A 21,255-nucleotide genomic window follows, 5' to 3' on the forward strand; every position below is an offset into this window, starting at 1 on the left:
CAGGCCAATCCATGCAAGTCATGTCACGTTAGGATAGGCCAGGCAAGAACAGGCCAAGCCAAGCCAGGCCAAACCAGAACAGGCCAGGCCAGGCCAAGCCATGTCAAGTCAATTGAGGCCAGGCCAGGCCAGACCAAAACAAGCCAGGCCAGACCAAAACAAGCCAGGCCAGGCCAAAACAAGCCAGGCAAAGCCAGACCAAGCCAAGCCAGGCAAAGCCAGACCAAGCCAAGCCAGGCAAAGCCAGACCAAGCCAAGTCAGTCAAACCAAGTCAAGCCAGGCCAAGCTAAGCCATTCTAAGTTATATAATGTCAGGTCATATCAAGTCAGATCATAACAAATCAGGTCATATAAAGTCAGGTCATATCAAGTCAGGTCATATCAGGTCATGTCATGTAAGGTCATTTAATGTCAGGTCATATCAAGCCAGCTCATATCGTCATGTCATGTCAGGCCATATCAGGTCATGTCATGTCAGGTAATATAAGATCATGTCATGACAGGTCATCAGGTCAGGTCATGTTAAGTAATGTCAGGTCATGTCAGTTCAGGTCATGTCATATCAGGTCAGGTCATGTCAAGTCAGGTCCTATCAGGTCATGTTAAGTCATGACGCGATGGAAATAAAAAAAAATTCTAATCGGGGGTCTCGCACCTGACATTTTTTGTCACGATTCCGACATAGATGTGTGGAACGTGATCTTGAACTCGTGGTCCGCTTTGCTATTTGTCCAGTACTGGATTTAGTGACCAGGGACGCAAGCGCCCCTGGTGGTGAGTGGTTGCACTGACCACTCACTCCGCCGCCAGTCAGCACCTAAAAAACTAAGAAACTAAGACCAAAACAGATAAATGACTTACAAACTAGGCATTTCGTTACGAAATATGCAAACACCCAACTCATGGATGGACGTGCAGTGCTTAAGATAAAACTAAAATAATAACTATAAATATTATTTCTTTAATTATTATTATTTTTAGTTTTTTTATTATTATTTTAGAAATATATATTTTTGATGACTATTACTTAGTATCTAGGACTTATTACTAATTTACAAATCTCTAATATCTACTACTATACTACTAGTTAAATATAGAGGAACTGCTTGTGTATAAAGTTACAGGTGAATTAAGGTAAGACCTATTCGCATTTTGGTATTTGTTGCAAGCTTGCAATTCAAAATTCCATGTCTTTCAGAATCACAACCGGCACTGGAGGTGAAGCCTGCCAGGCGGGCCATGCCCATCGGACATAGGGAGTCAGCCCTAACAGCACAGGCAGTGAACTCCCGGGAGCCGAACCTACACCTGCGTGCTTCGGACCATTTTGAATTAGCAAATTATTTCATTAATGTCTATAATTTAAGTTTCAACTCGCAAACAAATCCCGAGGTTGGCCGAAGGTGAAATGTTCGGGTGTAATCGGGAATGGCAGAACTTGATGTGCATCTTAGGTCTCCCGTCTGGGGGGATGGCGGCCGCGAGGGAGTCAGCGTGGGGGAGGGGGAGGAAGAGGAGACGGATGTCGGCGTCTTGCGGCCCGAGGGGGGGTCAGGGCGGTTCAAAGAGCGCGACTGTGCTCGTCAGTCAGACGCCGGACCCGAAGCAGAGATGGCTGCCCGGGCACCGCTGCTGCTGCTGCTGCTGCTGCTGCTGCTGCTGCAGCTGCTCTGCTCCGGACACTGCCACGGCCTCGGCAGGTCTGTCAGCGGCGCCGGGGACCACGAGGTCCCGAGGTTCGGTTCATCGTCCTCTTACTCCTCTACCCGATTAGCCCCCCCCCCCCTTTTTTTTTTTGACGTGACAACGTCTTATAAATCGATGAACGCCGGCTGCGATCACGAAAAAATTTTCACGTTCCGCCTGAGCCGAGCGTGAAAAAAAAAACGGCCAACCACCGTGCGAGAAAATCTTCTATAATATCAAACAGGTTAAGGCGGGCTTTTTTTTTTTTCAAACAAATTTTTCGTGATTAGGTATATTCAAACAAATTATTTAAATTAAAATTTTCAAAAACTGTCAATAATATTTGTAAATTAAAAAAGTATGCAATTTTTCATCAATGTTTTTTTCTTATGACGTCATCACGTAAAATTATCGTCCGTAAACCGGCTTTACAGACAAACCCCCCCCCCCCCCCCCATTTTTTTGTGTGACGGATATACGGAACCACTCTAGAGGGGACGCAGTGAGACGACAAATTTTTGTAGACTGCAAAAAATTTGAAATAAAAAGCGAACAGAAAAGTATTATAAAATATATACTAATATATTTCATTTTACTGATTATCAGCAATGAATTAGCTATTCAGTGGTATTCAGTTTGCACGTAATGCTTGCATAGAGGTCGTGAAATTAAAGGCACATTTAGACAATTGTATGTACATAATGTGTAAAATATATTATGCCTGCTATGTTTATGGCTCTTTTTTTTTTGTGTGAGAGAGAGAGAAGAAGAAGAAGAAGAAGAAGAAGGGTTTGGGGGGGGGGGGGGGTGTTTGTGTGCGAATCACAAGTTCTGCCCCGGGTGAAGGAAAGACTACATCCGTCTTTGGTTTCCCTCATTTAGAAGCAAACCAAGCAAAAAGATTATCATAACTGTTTGTACAAACAGAAAGTAAACCCCGTGACCGCACATTTATGCTCGACTAGGCGGACCCTTTATATGTGCCGCAAACGTTTTTAAAAAGTCTAATTTGTGTCCCGTTGTACCCAAAATTCGTGTTGATCAATCATCTCATGCAAACGAAAAAAAATTTGCACATCATCTATCGAGTGGTTCAGGTGACAGAGATTACACTGTTTTCTAGAAACAAGAGCGTCAATAAATTTTATATGAACAACATGAAATCAAATAACTAAACAGTATCATTAATATTTTTCCCTCCAATAAAATGGTAAATTTTGCCTGCCCAAAAAACATAAAGTAACGAGAAACCTTTTTTTGCAACAGCATGTAAACATTTCTTACCACGCTTTTATGTTAGCTTCACCTGTATGTTTGTATGAATGTATTATGTAATAAAATCGTTCCATTCAATTTTTACCCACTTTTCGAAGTCCGAATGTGTTGAAATTTTGCATACATATAAAGAACCTCTCACAATATAATATTTTGATAACTTAAGACCTTATTGTTAAGGGTGAGTTGGGGGTGGGGATAGAGAGTCAAAAAACCACTAATTTCGAGCTGTGGATAATAACCGGGCCTTTTGTGTATCCATGAGGACGGGCCACGGCGGGAATTTGCTCCGGGATCGACTGTTACCCTTAGGGGAAGGGAGGGAGGGGAAAGGTTAAAGACCCAAAATTTCGAAAATTTTATAACTCAGTGCTCTTTCGATTTGGAGTGTTTCCGATCCAAAATGCGGGGTTATGGTGGGAAATGTGCCCGGGTAAGGGGTTGGGGTAATGCCCTTAAATTTTGAAAACAAAATATTTAAAAGTACCTATATTCTTTTCTATTTAGAGTTTTTCCGAGGTCGCGTTATGGTGGAAAATGTCCCCGGTCTTCGTCTTTCTCTCCTTCGGTGGGGTTGGGTTTAGAAAATTTCAAAAATATAGATATTCTTTTCGATTTAGAGTGTTTCCGAGGTCGGTTTATTTTGGAAAATGCGCCCGGGAAATTTCGGTACTATATCGTAAACCGTCTGGCCACTCTTCCGGCGTGATCAAGTATTCCATCAGTCCGTGTTGATTTCGGCATAGACGGTGTACATATAATTAAACCAATAGCCATTCAGTTTACAGAGAAACAAGGCAATGGTACTGCTGAAAAGCGAATGTAGCCATTAATACTGAGTTTGGCGTGCAAAAAAAATGCAAGACTGCACTGTATATTATGCAGAGATCGTGTCTCTTTGCTGCCGTACAGGCTTATGTAGCTCTTAGTCACGTAAAGTCACTGGATGGTTTCCAAGTAGAATAACTTAATTGCTCTAAGATAACAAGAAATGTTCCATGTAATGTTGACGCATTAGCTGAAATGACTAGATTACGTGAACATTAATGACCAATTTTTAAGTTCATTATAACATATAAGTACTTGATCACCCATATTTAGTATTTTTATTTTGTTTTAATTACTCATATTCAATATTTTTTTTTATTTTGAGTCTAAAAAGAATAAAATTAACTTACAGTTAGAAAAACTAAAAAAAACAACGCTTTTATCTTTGAATCAAATAAATATTTAAAAAAAAATTAAATTTATATTTTTTTGTCCAACAAACAAATAACGATCCACTACTCTGTATAACTAAAAGCGTGGGGTGCTCTCTTCTTTCATTTTCGTAATGACTATATCTTAAAACTAGTTATAGAAAATTTAAGACAACTGGGCGTAGATCCCGCGGCGAGGGGGGGGGGGAAGCCAGAATTCCCCTGGAATTAAGAAGCTCCTCATTAAAGGGGGAGGGGGGGGGGGGCTGCCTGCTCTTGCAAACTGTGAAACTTGTTTGATGACAAAAAAACTATGTCTTGTGGAAAACTTTCTGTATATTTTTTAAGTTTTCTTCTTATTGCATGCATGTAGGCAAATATGGGGAGTGTAGAGCATACGGCCATGTGATATGACGTGTCGGTAAACCCCACGTGCAAAATTCTCTGCCCTCCCCCCCCTCCCCACATGAATTTCCGCGGCCCCCACTTGCGCCCCTGAAGCACCCATTACAAAATTTAAGTTCATTATTGTGATTAAATTTATATATTGATTTTTGTAATGACTTTATCCTAAAATGTTCGTATTGATTTAACTTAAAATTAGTGATAGAAAATCTATTACAAATCATTGTTATTACTGATAGAAAATTTTGGACGAAATACATCTAGCACATCCCACGTTTTTAGTTGCACAGAGTTGTGATGAATTATTTGGCTTTTGGACAAAAACTTAAATCTAAATTTAATTTTTAAACTTTTAGTTCATTCAACGATAAAAGCGTTTTTTTTTTAGTTTATTTTTAAAGCTATAAGTTCAATATTTTTGTGCTGTTATCATTTGTGTTTTTTTTTTTTCGTTGTTAGTCCATTTTTCTTTGTTTTTCTTTGTTTGTTGACCATATTCCTGTTATGGAATATGATGTGGTGTTTATATCCTGTTGACAACAGCAATTGTTTGCTTAATTTGTGTTTTTGTCTTTTGGTTTTTTTTTTTTTTAAGTTTTCTTCTACAGACATACATGTGCTTAGCAATGGCGTATGTCCAAAAGCTTACATCAAGTCATGCACTCCCATTGCACAAATCTTTCAAAGATAATAAGTTTATTTCCCTCATGTTTCTGAGCAACTTTAACAAAAGTGACCACCTTCTTCCCACCGGCCTCTATGGTCAGCGCTCACCCAACCATCGTGGGTTTGATCTTCACCTCATGCATTTTTTTACAGGTAAATGCAAATTAATTTTTAAGCCAATACTCATTACCACTCGGCATAAGGCCATAAAGTTAATGTTCTCCATAAAATGTTACATAAAATGATTAGCGAAATACGTTTTTTCTTCTTTTAACAAACTCCAATACAACTTTTTTTTTTAACAGCGTTAAAGCCGTTTGAAATGAGTTACGGTGTAAGAGTTAACAGTTTCGTTAGTTAATGGTTGCGTGTTGATAAAAGACAGATGACGGGGAAATGGTAAGTTTGGGTTTATAAACTCAGCTAAAAACACAAGACACTACGGTAGTTTGTAAAACACGTAAGTCGTTAGATAGACACAACAAAGCTTACAACTAGAAAATGCAAAACTGTAGTGAAAAATCTCTTCAACGGAATTCTTTACATTGATTATGTATTTTACTAAAACTTTTACTTATTAGTAATTTAATTTAAAAGCGTCATTACCTTTTACTGTAGGCCTATGACCTAAGTGATAACGTGAAGCGTGCGACAAAAAAAAACCGTAGCATTCGATACTCATAACATTTTAAAAGTTTTCGTAACACTTCATTTCAAATATAGAAGGCGGAAATGCAGGCCGAAAAGCAAGAATTTGAAAGTTGGCCGAAGCGTTGTAGCGTTTTCAGTAATTCATAAACGGGTATTTGTAAACTTCATTATTTAAATTTTTGCGTCTTGTGTTTCTTGCGTAGTTTATATATCCGGCCCAAAGGACACAACATCACATTTCAGATAGCCGGTTAGACGCCATTTCCTTGTCATCTGACGGGAAGCGTGACTTGTGGTCTAGCCAGCTTCCCCCCCCCCCAAACTCTTCTAAAAACCCCTCACATATTTTGTTTTCCACCATGGCGTAAGTTCTGCATGAAGGTGCTGATACATCGCGCTAGCAGGACGAGTGACGTCACAGCTTCAGAGCAATCAGCATTAGTTTTGGTGTCGGGGTATTTGGAGCTGATTCCATATGAAATAGGGACCGTGAATTCAAATATGGCATTAGTTTTTGCCTAGGAAGTCAAATTTCTACGTTATTTTAGGTTAAATCCGTGAATCAAGTCTAAAAATTAAACATGAAATTCGTATTATTTAATTACACAAATATTATTATATTATGCAAATATGATTATATTATGCAAATATGATTAGTATATACCAATATTATTATATATACAAAGATAGTACCAAGTCATCGATGGAACCAACACTTTGGAAACTTCGTTTTCATGAACTTCTTGAATATATCTTGAAACAGTCCCTTTTTAAACCCCAGCAATAATCTGCCATCATGTGCGTATCCCATCTTCCTTGATAGCGGTCCTCCATAATTTTAATATCTTGATGAAATCTTTCACCTTGCTCCTCACTGCTGTCCCCTAAATGTTCAAGAAAACGGTCCAGGTGGCTGTGTAAATAGTGCACCTTAATACTCGTGTTGCATACAAGGGATTTAAAAATTTTAAGCATATCGTTTACCAGTTAAACATGGTTTTCTACTTTTAGTTGGCCCAGAAAATTTCCAACAACTGCAACAAATGAAGTCCAGGATTTTCGCACAGTCTCATTCGTGGAATTTACGAAGGCTTGGTCCTCAGATGGTAGAGCAGCCGACATGTCATCGGAAGGCTCTGGGTTCGAATCCTAGTACGGGCTATCCGAATTTTTCTCACATATTCTATACACTCTCATTGAGAATGTCCTTTCCTCATCCTTTCTCAATCCTTATCCTTCTCAAAATTCCTGTTACGTAAATGTGGAACGCTTCACGTAATAATTAATCCGTAACTCCCATCCTTTCCTGCTTCACAGCATTAATTTCGTACAGTATGTAAGACTGGTCGATAACACTTGTTCGTCAATAACCTTATACCAGTGGCGGATCCAGAGGGGGGGCCATAGCGGCATGCCCCCCCCCCCTGAACACTGAATAACTTACTGATTTTCTCCTAATTCCTAATCAAACTTACTAAAGTATTATTTTACTGCAGTCCTATAAATAAAGGACGTTTCTGAAGCAGAAATAAAGTGCGCACGACTACCGCACTACAATTATGTTACTAAAGAATTAAATGTAACAAGTTAGTTAGCCAGTAAATGCTGTGTTGTAAGTGCGTTGCAAAATCTACATGTTGAAACGCCTGCCAGAGAAAATAAGGCACTATAGCCATCTAGCACCACCTGCCGGCTGCCATGAGCTGCAATGCCAACACTCCTCTAGCTAGTAGGTACTCAAGGTCTTGGATATTACTGATATGGCTATCATGTCTGTATTATTTACATTTTGAGAGCGCTGTGGCTTGTTGAAAAATCGCAAAATGAAAGTATTTCTGTGGTTTTCTCGTAATTATTAGTTTCACGTGTGCATTGCAAGTTAAGTCTTCTAAAGCGCGAACAATGGTGAGTACAGAATACATAAATGTATGTAATATGGTATGGTAGTGTTATTAATCCTAATTCGCAATTATTCGTTATTTGTTATGTATAGAGATAGTGATTTATCTCGGGAAAGTTTTGAGACAATTTGTTTATGCTGCATCTTTCTTTACTTATTGGCTTTGATTGGTGAATGAACATGAAAGTAATAGGCATTGAAGGACATCCGCGATTCATCTGAGAATAATTACAGAACGCCATTTCCCTAAAAAATTATTTCTAACAATACGCGCGAAGAGTAGCAATGTTTTGGAGACTATTCTGGCGCACCTCTAGTGACGTGGTATATATGCACAGTTGTTTCACGGCTGTTTATCAGGGTGTGGTCAATTACAGCAAACCTAATTTACTATTATTATGAGAGTCAGATTTTTTTAAAATTATTGTTACATACCTAGAACAAATACTATATTGAAATATATGCTAATGTTTGTATGCAAAATAGATTCTTATAACTACTAAGCAAATTAAATGTGACAATTTAAACACAGCATGACCACGAAGATTACTGTGTTCAAATTAAATACGGTGTACTTTACCTTTAAAACATTGTTTCCTTGCATACTTTAAGAATGCATCAGGAATTGACACTTAACTATTTAGCTTCTTGATTGATTATTCTAAATTAAAAATATATGTTTTATATTTGTATCAAAACTTGGAATTATTATAGGATCTCTAAAATTATGATCAATATATTTTCTTGCTATCACGTACGTGTTGTACCTGGATAGGCAAATGTATTGGTAAAATTTTGTGAAAAGAAAGATAATGATAATGCCACGATATTAAACACAACTAAGACTTCTATGTAATTTTAGTAATAATGGCAAAAAATGCGAAGCAGTAAGATCCTGAACTCGTATTTCAGAGTAACTGGTATCTTGATATTATTTTTGTTTTCCCGAAATCACTCCAGGCAAATGCTTAAAAGTTAACTTGCTACAGGCCATAGCCTATTCCGTCCCCAATTTCCTTGAACTGGGTTGAATTTACCATCTCTAATGACAACTAATGACTATACAAATAAAAAACGTTTGCTTATTTACAGTTTAAGTTTAAGTTTAGTTTACTCTATGATATTATGATATAACAATAATACAACTTTTTTATATTCTGCGATATCATATTAAGCTTGCAGCTAGCCTGGCTCTACTTGACTCGAGCTTGCTCATCTCCAAGCATACAGATTGCTGCAAGCTTGCTATTGCTACGACAGGCTTGGCTCAAGGTTACCACGAAAATGGACTTGTCTAGCTGCATTTAGCTTATTGCAAAATTGCGAATCAAGGCTTTCTCGTAATGATCAAAGTTAGTATTAAATTAAGCTGGATATGGCAAGCTTACACAAGTCCAACTAAAGTTTATTTTAAAGCATTCCGCAAGCCAAAATGCTATGTGGGATCCCGGTTTTAAATATTACATTAGTAATCTTTAAATTTGTAATAAATAAATACTCCGGGAATAATTTTAAGTTTACCTAATTTGAGACTTGATTTTACTTCCTTGCTTGGTTTTACAGGCAAGTGACGCAAGACAAGGATCAGCGAAGAAACGGATGAAAACCATTAATTCATTTTTCTTACCAACACTTCCCAAGTATTCTGTTGCGAATTCTTAGGTACCAGTTTCTTTGGTGCTTATTGAACCATTATCATATTCTGAAGTGGAATCATCAGTTTCATTAGGGGTGAATTTTTGAAAAGATGACTTTACTTCTTCTGGAATTATTTCAAATGTTCCACAACTTTCGATGGAACTGACACCAGTAGTGGGGGATGATTTCACAGATGCCTGTAGACTTTCAACAGCAGACCCTACTTTAGTGAATTCTGAAAGTTCTTCAGTACCAGAACCTGTATCTTTAACCTTTGATGAAGATACTAAAGCTGACACATTTTTATCAGATACAGCTGTCAATGACATTGGAACTTTCATTGGGCAATCGATAGATGACATTAAAAAACGTGAGATATTAGAGAATCCTTGGCAGGCTCCTCCAAATTACAAGTTTCCTCATTCAATACACGAAAAGAATGGGAAAGAGGTGAGAAGATCTCTGGGCCACAATCACCTCAGTAAATATAACTGGATAGTTTTCTCACCATCCAAACTGGGACTTTATTGCAAGTACTGTCCATGGTTTACTGTAAGGAATGTTGCAAGAGGCAAAAAAAACAGTAAAACTGCAAAAACTAGTTAAGAAACCCCTAATACAATTTTCTAAGTTGCTAGGGCAAAATGGTGATTTAGAGGAACATAATAATACTAGATATCACAAGGAAGCTGTGCAAGCAGGTAAATGTTTTCTCTTAAGCTACCATTTGACTGAAGACAATATTCTCAATAAAGTGAACAAGCAGCGCCTACAAGACATCCAGGATAACAGGCTGAGATTGAAACCCATTGTGGAGTCCACTATTTTCTTGGGACGACCAAATATTCCATTTCGTGGACATCGGGATGATGGTCAGCTCATACTGTCAGAGTCTGAGACAAATGAAAGCATTTGCAATGAAGGTAATTTCAGGGAGCTTTTACGTTTTAGAGTAGCTGCAGGAGATACAATGCTTGAACATCATATCAAACACACTTCCTCCATTAGTAAAACCACACAAAACCAGCTGATTGACAGTTGTGGTAAAGAGTTTTCTAGCCAAATTTTGACGAACGTATTGCAAGCAGGAATTTATTCAATTATTTTTGACGAAACTACAGATTTATCACACAAATCACAGCTTAGTCTGATTCTGCGGTATGTACACAAGGGTGAGATAAGAGAAGACTTTATAGGTTTTGTAGATGCTTTCCACGATCTTGAAAGAGTGCAAGTTGAAGACAGTGGAGACTTATGCAGCGAAAGCAACATAGTAGATGATAAATCACTTCAAAGCACACAACAAAAAACACAGATGACTGACAATAAAGAACTTTCCCTCACAGGAAAAATATTTGTGAGGTATAGTTTTGCGGCAGTTGAAAAGTATGGGTCTTCCTCTACAGCAATGTGTGGGTATTGGCAAAGATGGATGTTCAATAATGTTATAAGAAACACGAGGGGCAGTCGCTGAAATACAGAAAGAAGCTAAAAATGCTTTAAGGACCCCATGCTATAACCATGCTCTCAACAACTCTATTTCAAAATGTAGTGAGGTGCCTGCCATAAGGAATTCGATTGGAACTATGAAAGAAACAATTTCGTTCTTGATATAAATAAAAACATTACATGGAAGATATGATTTTTAAAGTTAAGGTTACTTTATTTTAGCATCAATCTCTGGCATTGAGAAAAAAATTAACCATTAAATGTTATAACCTTATTATCGAAATTGTAAATAACAATTTGTCTTGTCACTAAAAACTCATGATGGTAAAATTGTTTATTTCAGGAGAAATATTATTAAAATCACTATTTATGTGCACATCATTTAGATAAATTATACATTTTACTTAGACTTCTTGTAAAAAAAAAATGTAAATGTCTGTTAAAATGTTTGTGAAAAATTTTATGTGTATCAAATTGCTTTATACCGTAAAAGAACCATGAGAAGAAAGTGAAATAAGAACTACATAATAATCCTTCTGCTTCCAACCCACTGTCAAATATAGTAACATGGTAATTAAGACCATAGGTACTAATCTTAGTGTTCTGTATTTCAATTTTCAATGTACTAAAGTTTTATTAAAAAATTAATTTGCCCCCCCCCCCTGACCCTCATTCTGGATCCGCCCTTGCCTTATACCATTAAGTCTCACTGTATATATTGATAACGTTAAAATCTTTGAATGACTTCTAAAATCGAGATTTGTCTTTCAATACAGCTGTACACATTAGTAATTTGGAAAATAATTACAGTTACTTATAGTTATCACGGAATTAATTGTAGATTAGAACAAATAACAGTTTAAAAAATTAAAAAAAACACTATTTTATAAATAAACCAAACTAAAAAGCAGAAAATAAATAATAGTTTAAAAAATTTAAAAAAAACACGCTTTTATAGAAAATCCAACTATAAAATAGAAAATAAACTTTAATAAATTTGAATTAAAAATAGTGTAAAATAAAAAAATGTATTTTATTAAAAAAAAGCTTGAGGTGCTTTTTAAGATGATATCAAAATGATAATCCTTCCACTCATGTCAATGAAATAATTATAACTATTGACACCATGCACCCCACGCTTTTTTTTAAATAAAGTACATTATTTTTATTTTACACTTTTTTTAAATTCAAATTTATTAAAATTTATTTTCTATTTTTTTAAATTGATTTTCTATAAAAGCGTGTTTTTTTAGTTTTTTTAAACTATTATTTATTGATATGCACCTAATCACTTAGAATTTGTACTTCCTTTTGCACGCAATTATTTATTTCCAAAAAAATTTTATTCGGAAAGTTAATTTATTAATTTATTTTATACCGTTTGTAAACTGCGCACTTAGGTATTGTAACATAATATAGCATACTAAAACTAAAGCTTCGTGCGAGTTCAAGGCATACGTATATATATTTACTCAATAATCGTAAATCCTTATAGCACTAGTAAAGTTTTCCTTAAAACATCGTTTTGGCATTGTTATTATTACGTTTATCGTCCCCATTGGCGTAGCTGTGTTCATAATGTTGGGGGGGACAAATAATGATTTTGATGTCATGTAAACCTATTCCCCTCTTACTAAGAGGGGGAGGGGGGGGGGTCCGGAAGTCCTCCACAGGAAAATTTTGATTTTAAAAGTGCAAAATAGCGCTTTTTAGGCAGTTTTTGTATCTAACCATTGGATGCATCGATGTTAAAATTATTATTGTTTCCTTAAGATAAAATTTGATGAGTGAAGAAATTACAAATAAAGTTGGGCAGAATAATATTATAAAATAAAAATATCACGGTCTAGAAAGTTGGGGGGGGGGGGGGGGGGACAGTCCCCTCCACCCAAAAAGTTCAGGGGGACACGTCCCCCCTGTCCCCCCCGGTTCCTACGCCCCTGATCATCCCCATTTCACAGTTACAATTCCCTCAGAATCTACGCCCAGCATGTTAATGATCTTCCCATGTATTTATATCACATTACCCGCACGGGTTCCTTCTTTGTCCTTGAGGATAGGTCTGGCTGGCATGACTTTTGCGTTGCGCTCGCCTGTTGGAATGTGGTAGTTATGGGAAGTGACTCATCGGTCCTATTAACATACACACTCATCCAATCAAGAGCTCAAATGAGTAACGCTGCAGGCAGTGTGGACGGCTGAAACAAGTGAGTCAGAAGATTCTGCAAATGTTCTCTGATCTGTTCAGATGCCATCTCGTCTGACGAGGTTCAGAGTGTGCGAGTTTTATGATGAGAGGGATTCCTTTTAAGAAAACTATTTATTTTTGACGTGACGTGTAATAAATCGATGAACGCCGGCTGCACGCACGAAAAGTGTCCCGTTACGCACATTGTTCCGTTTACGCTGTGTCCCGTTACGCTCATTGTACGCTTGCGCCGCATCTATATCTCTTCCACTCGACTGTTTATAAAGTGAAGTAAAAAGTTAATGTGGTTTTCATTGCTTATTACAACAACAATTTCGGCAATAAAGGTTAATTATTCTTGCATTTTAAAAATCTGATTAAGGTGGTTGACCCAAATAAGGCCACCTTAAGCTTTAGGTAATAAATTTTTCAAATGTTTCAAATAAATAATTAGAGTTACACAATTTTATCAAACCTTGTTTGATCCATTCTTATCATGTTGAAAAATTCTTAACTCCAATATGTTCATAGTTAGCAATATATTTATTTCTACTCGAAAAAGTGCAAAGTGGCCTTGTTAGGAGCGAGGTGCTTCAAATAAGGCCACACAATAATATTTAAACAGACAAGTTACAAAAAAAAAATCGGAACAGGTATGGAATGGTATTTAATTGTTAAAAAAGAATACAATAGAAGCTTGACAAACTCTGATGGTATTAAATACTTAAAAATTACTACTCATAAAAGCAAAAAATTGGCAAATGGAGGACAATGCAAAATCTCTTTAATTAATTCGTCCAACACACTCTTATCATTTGTTCACAATTATTGTATAAATATAACACACAAGAAGCTGAACAACCTCTGAAGATTTTATAAACTTAAGAATAAGTAGCTTTTTGTCAGGGGCACAAAAACATTTTAGGCACACTCGGGACAGTAAAAGATCTCTTTGTCTGATTTTGACAATCCAACACACTCATCGTGCACATACTGCTTACAACTTGCACAGAGTCGCATATCAGCAAGACGATCTTGGTCACAAAGGAAGCAGTACCAGCTGTCAGATGACTTGAATTTTCTGCTATGCTATGTTTCTCTGGTGCTTGGCTGTGACAGAGTTCCGCTGGTGCTTGGCTGTGACAGAGTTCCGCTGGTGCTTGTCTGTGACAGTTCCGCTGGTGCTTGGCTGTGACAGAGTTCCGCTGGTGCTTGGCTGTGACAGAGTTCCGCTGGTGCTTGGCTGTGACAGAGTTCCGCTGGTGCTTGTCTGTGACAGAGTTCCGCTGGTGCTTGGCTGTGACAGTTCCGCTGGTGCTTGGCTGTGACAGAGTTCCGCTGGTGCTTGGCTGTGTCAGAGTTCCGCTGGTGCTTGTCTGTGACAGTTCCGCTGGTGCTTGGCTGTGACAGAGTTCCGCTGGTGCTTGGCTGTGACAGAGTTCCACTGGTGCTTGGCTGTGACAGAGTTCCGCTGGTGCTTGGCTGTGACAGAGTTCCGCTGGTGCTTGGCTGTGACAGAATTCCGCTGGTGCTTGGCTGTGACAGAGTTCCGCTGGTGCTTGGCTGTGACAGAGTTCCGCTGGTGCTTGGCTGTGACAGAGTTCCGCTGGTGCTTGGCTGTGTCAGAGTTCCGCTGGTGCTTGTCTGTGACAGTTCCGCTGGTGCTTGGCTGTGACAGAGTTCCGCTGGTGCTTGGCTGTGACAGAGTTCCACTGGTGCTTGGCTGTGACAGAGTTCCGCTGGTGCTTGGCTGTGACAGAATTCCGCTGGTGCTTGGCTGTGACAGAGTTCCACTGGTGCTTGTCTGTGACAGTTCCGCTGGTGCTTGGCTGTGACAGAGTTCCGCTGGTGCTTGGCTGTGTCAGAGTTCCGCTGGTGCTTGTCTGTGACAGTTCCGCTGGTGCTTGGCTGTGACAGAGTTCCGCTGGTGCTTGGCTGTGACAGAGTTCCACTGGTGCTTGGCTGTGACAGAGTTCCGCTGGTGCTTGGCTGTGACAGAATTCCGCTGGTGCTTGGCTGTGACAGAGTTCCGCTGGTGCTTGGCTGTGACAGAGTTCCACTGGTGCTTGGCTGTGACAGAGTTCCGCTGGTGCTTGGCTGTGACAGAATTCCGCTGGTGCTTGGCTGTGACAGAGTTCCGCTGGTGCTTGGCTGTGACAGAATTCCGCTGGTGCTTGGCTGTGACAGAGTTCCGCTGGTGCTTGGCTGTGACAGAGTTCCGCTGGTGCTTGGCTGTGACAGAGTTCCGCTGGTGCTTGGCTGTGTCAGAGTTCCGATGGTGCTTGTCTGTGACAGTTCCGCTGGTGCTTGGCTGTGACAGAGTTCCGCTGGTGCTTGGCTGTGACAGAGTTCCACTTGTGCTTGGCTGTGACAGAGTTCTGCTGGTGCTTGGCTGTGACAGAATTCCGCTGGTGCTTGGCTGTGACAGAGTTCCGCTGGTGCTTGGCTGTGACAGAGTTCCACTGGTGCTTGGTTGTGACAATTCTCTTAAAGTCAGTCTCCCTACTTGAATGCGTAGATTATTAGGCACTTTATTTCGCGGAGATTTAGTCACTGCTCTTGAATTTTTTTCTTGAAATAAAGATTTAACGACTTTTTAAGCCTTCGAATTGATGGAGTTACGTCGCTGGGTCTTTTGTGATTTCTACTTTGGTGTGGCCAGGATTGCCGAGAGTGTTCGACCAGAAGTGTTGATAGAATCAACGGAATTTTGGGCGAGGGTGTTTGTTGGAGTAGAGGAAATAGTGTCTGTCAGTGCACGAACTGCAGCACACAGATTTGTAACATGAGGTTCTAACACAGTTGACCGAGAAGAAACATACCGAAAAGGAACATTTAATGTGGGAACTGAGGGTTCATTTTCTGATTCTGAGTGTGGTGATGCAGAAGAAGGTAGGCCTATCTGTTCCCTGTTCATTTGTGAAGTGTCTTCTGAGACACAGGTTAGATCTGGACCATCATTTGTGGATTGAGTGTCAGTCAAAGAGGCAGGAGCAAATGCTACTTCAGGGACAATATCCGGGTTATAAGGGTAAATTCCTGTTGCTTTAAATCCTGAGATTATATTTGCTGGAGTCATAGACCTGAGCCATACTGTGGAAAATATTTTTTCAAATGTGCTGCGATTTATTTTTCGATCGGGATGAGTCATCCAAAATTTCAAGACTTTGTCATCCCAAAATGACTCGAATGACTTAAAAACAGGTTTGTCTAAGGGCTGCAGCTCGTGGGTAGTATTGCTAGGTAAACAAAACAGTGTTATGTTATGTATGTCCGCAGCTGAAACAATATTCGCATCTAGATGCGAGGAAGCACCATCAAAGATTAACAGTGTTCTACCAACGCTGGCTTTATACTTAGCAAAATGTTCAATCCACTTTGAGAAAGTTTCGCATGTCATGCTTCCTTTTGGTATCATTACAGCATTGGACCCTGGTGGCAAGTTCTCTTCCCGTTCAGGTTTCAGTCGTTTGCCTTTGAATAAAATCATTGGTGGCACAAATTGTCCAATAGCATTCCCACATGATACAACTGTAATATTCTCTGCATGCTCCGATGCTATGATGTGAACCCTTTTAACACCTTTACGAGCAAAAACCTGTTGTTGATGGTGTAGAGTTAATCTACAACCTTTTTCATCAACATTGTATATAAAATGAGGTTTATCAGTTACATCACATTCTAACATGACATTTCTGAGTTTGGCAAAGTAATCTCTGACAATGTAAGGATTAAGTTTCGAAGCTCTTCCAGGATTAAGATGTTGCGTTCTGCGTTTCGCTACATCTGGATGTCTTTTCAGAAATAATTCCAGCCACCGGCGTCCAGCTTTTCTCTTCAATGGGTTAAATGGGTTAATAATATAATTTTCTTTACAGAATGTATAAACACTTCTCTTTAGAACATTACTTGTGATAGGCATACCAACATCTGCTAGCCGAAAGAGCCTTCGACATAACTCTATCTCTTGTTCTATGGTCAAGACAGGAGACCGTCCCAATTTTCTGTCTGTACTACCTGATATCATCACATGATTCCGTAATGTTCTTCGAGGAATACCAAATTCAGATGCCACACCTTTGACAGAACGCCCACTGCGGACGGCTGATATGGCTGCATTCATTTGCTCACTTCTCCACTGAGCTCTCCGCACTTTTGACTGCACGGGAGCCATATTTATCTGTAATTAAAACGTATAAGAATAATTCTATGTTTCGTAAGATCATAGAATATTTATTATCTGTGTAACTGTAACAATATTGGTACTGGTCAAATAAAAGTTTTGTCAAGCTATAATTATATTATCTTTAAAATATTAACAATAGAATTAGTGACACCATAAAATCTTTATAAAAAATTATAACATTATTTGAAATGCATCGCAGCTACTACAAGTTCTTTGACACTAGTAAACTAAAAGTTTAAAAGTGTAAATAGTTTGTAATCTTGAATAAAGTACTCTGTGCCCTTTATAAGGCCACACATGACCTTATTCGGGGCAACTGCTTGCTTATTTATTATTACATTTTACAGCATTACATTAATACTTTTAGAATATACTATGACATATGCTTAAAGAGCACTTATTATAGTGCAAGAATACATATAAATCAGTATTTTTTAATTCTACTTACCGCTAATTTTCACCTCATAAACATTGCTCTCAATATGGTTTACAACGAATCAGAGCAAGTAGTTCAAAACATAGCCACCAGATACTGCTCCAATGCAGATCAAGTAAATGCTGCCTCCTATGGTGTTTTCAATGTACTTTTCAAGATATCGATAGGTGGCCTTATTAAAAGCATGGCCTTATTTGGGTCAACCACCTTACTAGTATAATTTAAAGTAGGTATTAATTCTTTTATTATTAAAATTAAAATGATTCAATTTTATTCATAAAGTAGGTATGCAATTATTTTATCAATGTTTTGTTATGATTTGTCACGTTAAACTATCGTCCGTAAACCGACTTTACAGTCAACCATTTTTTTTAAATTTTATCTTTATTTTCCAAGGAAATTTTAACGTTATTGTGTGGTAATTTGCGAGTATTGGATATTTTTTAGTAGGTAGTTAAGTTGAGGTTATATTTTTTCTTTTGTTTATTTATTTACGATGTGAATTTCTTCAAATGTCAGGTTATTGATTTATTAGAGATAATGTTGAGTATATGTAGATTTAAATTAAAATTTTTTTATTCTTTCAATGAAAAAACTTCATTTCTTCTAGTTTTAAAGTTATTATTGGTAGGGGCAAAACCTATGGGTTTACGTCATCAAAATGCTAGTGATATAATACCAAAATCATTTTCTTGCGTACATTTGACGTAGAAATGATTTCATATTACACATTTAAAAACCAATTTTTAAGTTTTCACTTCTGTCGACAGTCCCAATGACTGACTTTTAAGGTTTTTTTTTATGTCTTTGTACTACTGTTCGTTGTATAGTTAGGTAAAACAAATTAGTTTTGCAACAATTAGTTATGACAAATTATCTGTAGGCCTATTGTAACCCCAATAAGTAGTTTTTACAAATAATTTTCAAATTACATAAAAACATTAAAGCAAAAAGGAAATAAAACACATTCATACTATTAAAAAAAAGTAAGTAAATAAAAACATTGCTGGAGGCAAATCATTCGTAAGAATCGACTGTACAGTGCTGCACCGGCATGCAGTGGAAGCTTGCAACATTGCGGCAGTGCTTTTCCCGCTGTACGGAACGCGCCCTTATGGCTTCGGGTGCCTTCCAGCAATGTTAATATTATTTTAAAACATAATGTGGCATACACTTATTGGTTCGATTCGGAAAAGAAAATATCTGTTTACTTCAATGACGTGTTTATGTGTGTGTATAAATATTTTAATATTATATACATATATTTACAATTGTGTAATACTTTTATGGATCGGAAGCGGAATATAGCATTGGGGTTGCCGCTACTGAAGAAGTTGGGGAATTCCCGTACTAATATTTAGATTAAAGTTAGTGTGTTTCGTGAACAGTGCGCATGTGAAAGACGTTTGTTGTTTCAAATATCACATTTTAATCTCTTTTTTTTTTTGTTTTAAAAAATGAAACTGCAGATAACATATACAGGTAGGTTACAAACATGATTTATTGATTTGCAGCCAACGAGCCAACACAGTTCCACATTAGATCTTAGAATCGTCAGTGGCTTAAAATAGGCTACTGCATATCTCGTAATGGCTTTTGTAATGGATGATCATAGTATGTTATAAATTATGGACCAATGGTGTATAGAGCAAGGTGACGATGCCTTGAAGAAAAAAAAATACATTGGACTTGCATTCTAGAGGAATTTATTTTGAATTTCATTTCGGCCATCCCAATGTCGGTTTTCCAAGATTTTCATAAATCACTCCAAGCATATGCTGGGATTTATACTTATACGACTTACTTAGTCAATTTATTTCCCAAATCCCTGGACTGTGTTGTTGTTTACTTATCATCATGACCTCACTGTCGACGAGATACGGGTATTGATGAATAAATACGTGAGTAAATATGGCCATGAGTCGATTGGCCCATATGGTGACCTTAAGATGTAACTTGGTGAGTGTTGTTTCCAATGGTACCACCGGCATGTTTTGTCTACTTATGGGTAGCGATAAAGTTCGAAGCCTTTTGGGGAATAACTCATTACACCTGAAATATTGTCATCTATGTCCCCATTAATTCTAACGCAAAAATTTGGACTGCAATGGGCAACACATATCAGGGAGCCAGCAGCTTATGCAGCAGAACTCGATGTTGCTGTCTTTTTCTGCTGGCAGGCCTGGGTTTGTGCTGACGGCGCCCAAGAGACTGCTGTCCGGCAGCACTGAGCGGTTGTGCTTGTCTTTGCACGGGGTGTCCGGACCAGCAAGAGTCAACATCTCGCTCCTGCATCTCACCTCCGACCAGCAGATATGCTCCACCAAGAGCCTCCTGCAACGCGGTGAGAATTACATCACACATTTCAAGCAGTTTGTGTGAATATAGCTATAGAGAGTCCTCAAATCATTTTTTTTTTGGAAACAGGTCTGAGGAAAGCCTTTGTCAAAAAAAAAAAGCCTAAATATAAATGCATAAAAATAATTAACTCTACAAAAAATACAGAAAAATACAATAAATACATACTTAAGGGTTGGTCTCACCTGAAAGTTGATAATTTTATTTGTATAGCACTTTTATTTGATGACTTTCTACGAGGGTTATTTTTTTTTCAACCTCCGATCGGCTCTAATAAAAAAACGGGAATGAATTGGGAAATTATTATGATGTCAAAAAAAACGTACATCTTTACTCTATTTTTCCACATAATCACCGTGCAGATTGAGGCATTTGTCGTACCGATGCACCAGCTTTCCAATACCCTCTGCATAAAATGATGCCTCCTGCCTATTCAGCCACGTTTTAACAGTGCTCTGCAGTTCATCATTGGTGTTGAAGCATCGTCCTCCAAGCCACTTTTTCAACGTGGGAAAAAGGTGATAGTCACTCGGTGCCAAATTCGGACTGTAAGGAGGGTGATCAAACACTTCCCATCGAAATCTTGCAAGGAGTTGTGTTACGGTGGCACTATGCGGTCGGGCGTTGTCATGAAGCAAGACAACACCAGATGTCAGCATTCCTCTCCGCGTGTTGCGTATTGACTGTCTTAGCCATCGTAGTGTCGCGCAGTATGCAGCAGCATTGATTGTTGTCCCTGGCTCCATGAAATCAACCAGTAGCACACCTTGGTGATCCCAGAACACTGTAGCCATCTGTTTCTTGGTGCTGAATGTCCGTTTGAACTTTTTCGGCTTGTTTGGAGAATAGGTGTGCATCCACTGTTGTGATTGAAGTTTTGTTTCTTCATTATCGAAATGAATCCATCTTTCATCACCTGTCACAATTTGAGTCAAAAAGTGTTCACCATCGTCTGCGTAACGCAGCAAAAACGACAAGGCTGATGCCATTCGCCACTCCTTGTTGATGTCAGTCAACATCTTGGGCACCCATCGGGCACAGATTTTCCTGTATCCGAGATTGTCTGTAACAATGGCGTATAGGGCTGACCTTGAAATGAGCGGAAATTGTTCAGACAGTTCTGAAATCGTGAATCGACGTGTCTCACGAACAACTGCATCAACTCTCTGAACTGTTTCATCTGTTGCTACCGACATCCTTCCTTGGCCACCTTCATC

At 38.3% G+C, this 21,255-nt stretch overlaps 1 protein-coding gene across 1 annotated transcript in view; it reads left to right on the top strand.

Annotated features, from left to right (window-relative positions):
• Positions 1-1,602: 1,602 nt before the first annotated feature.
• Positions 1,603-21,255, top strand: part of LOC134530169 (murinoglobulin-1-like) — a 95,604-nt gene continuing 75,951 nt past the window's right edge. The window contains exons 1-2 of the mRNA XM_063364806.1: positions 1,603-1,701; positions 19,861-20,024. Coding sequence (XP_063220876.1) covers positions 1,613-1,701; positions 19,861-20,024 — 253 coding nt within the window. The 5' untranslated portion in view covers positions 1,603-1,612. The remainder of the gene's footprint in view (positions 1,702-19,860; positions 20,025-21,255) is intronic.

The sequence above is a fragment of the Bacillus rossius genome, chromosome 3 (genome assembly GCF_032445375.1).
Source record: "Bacillus rossius redtenbacheri isolate Brsri chromosome 3, Brsri_v3, whole genome shotgun sequence".
Taxonomy (NCBI): domain Eukaryota; kingdom Metazoa; phylum Arthropoda; class Insecta; order Phasmatodea; family Bacillidae; genus Bacillus; species Bacillus rossius.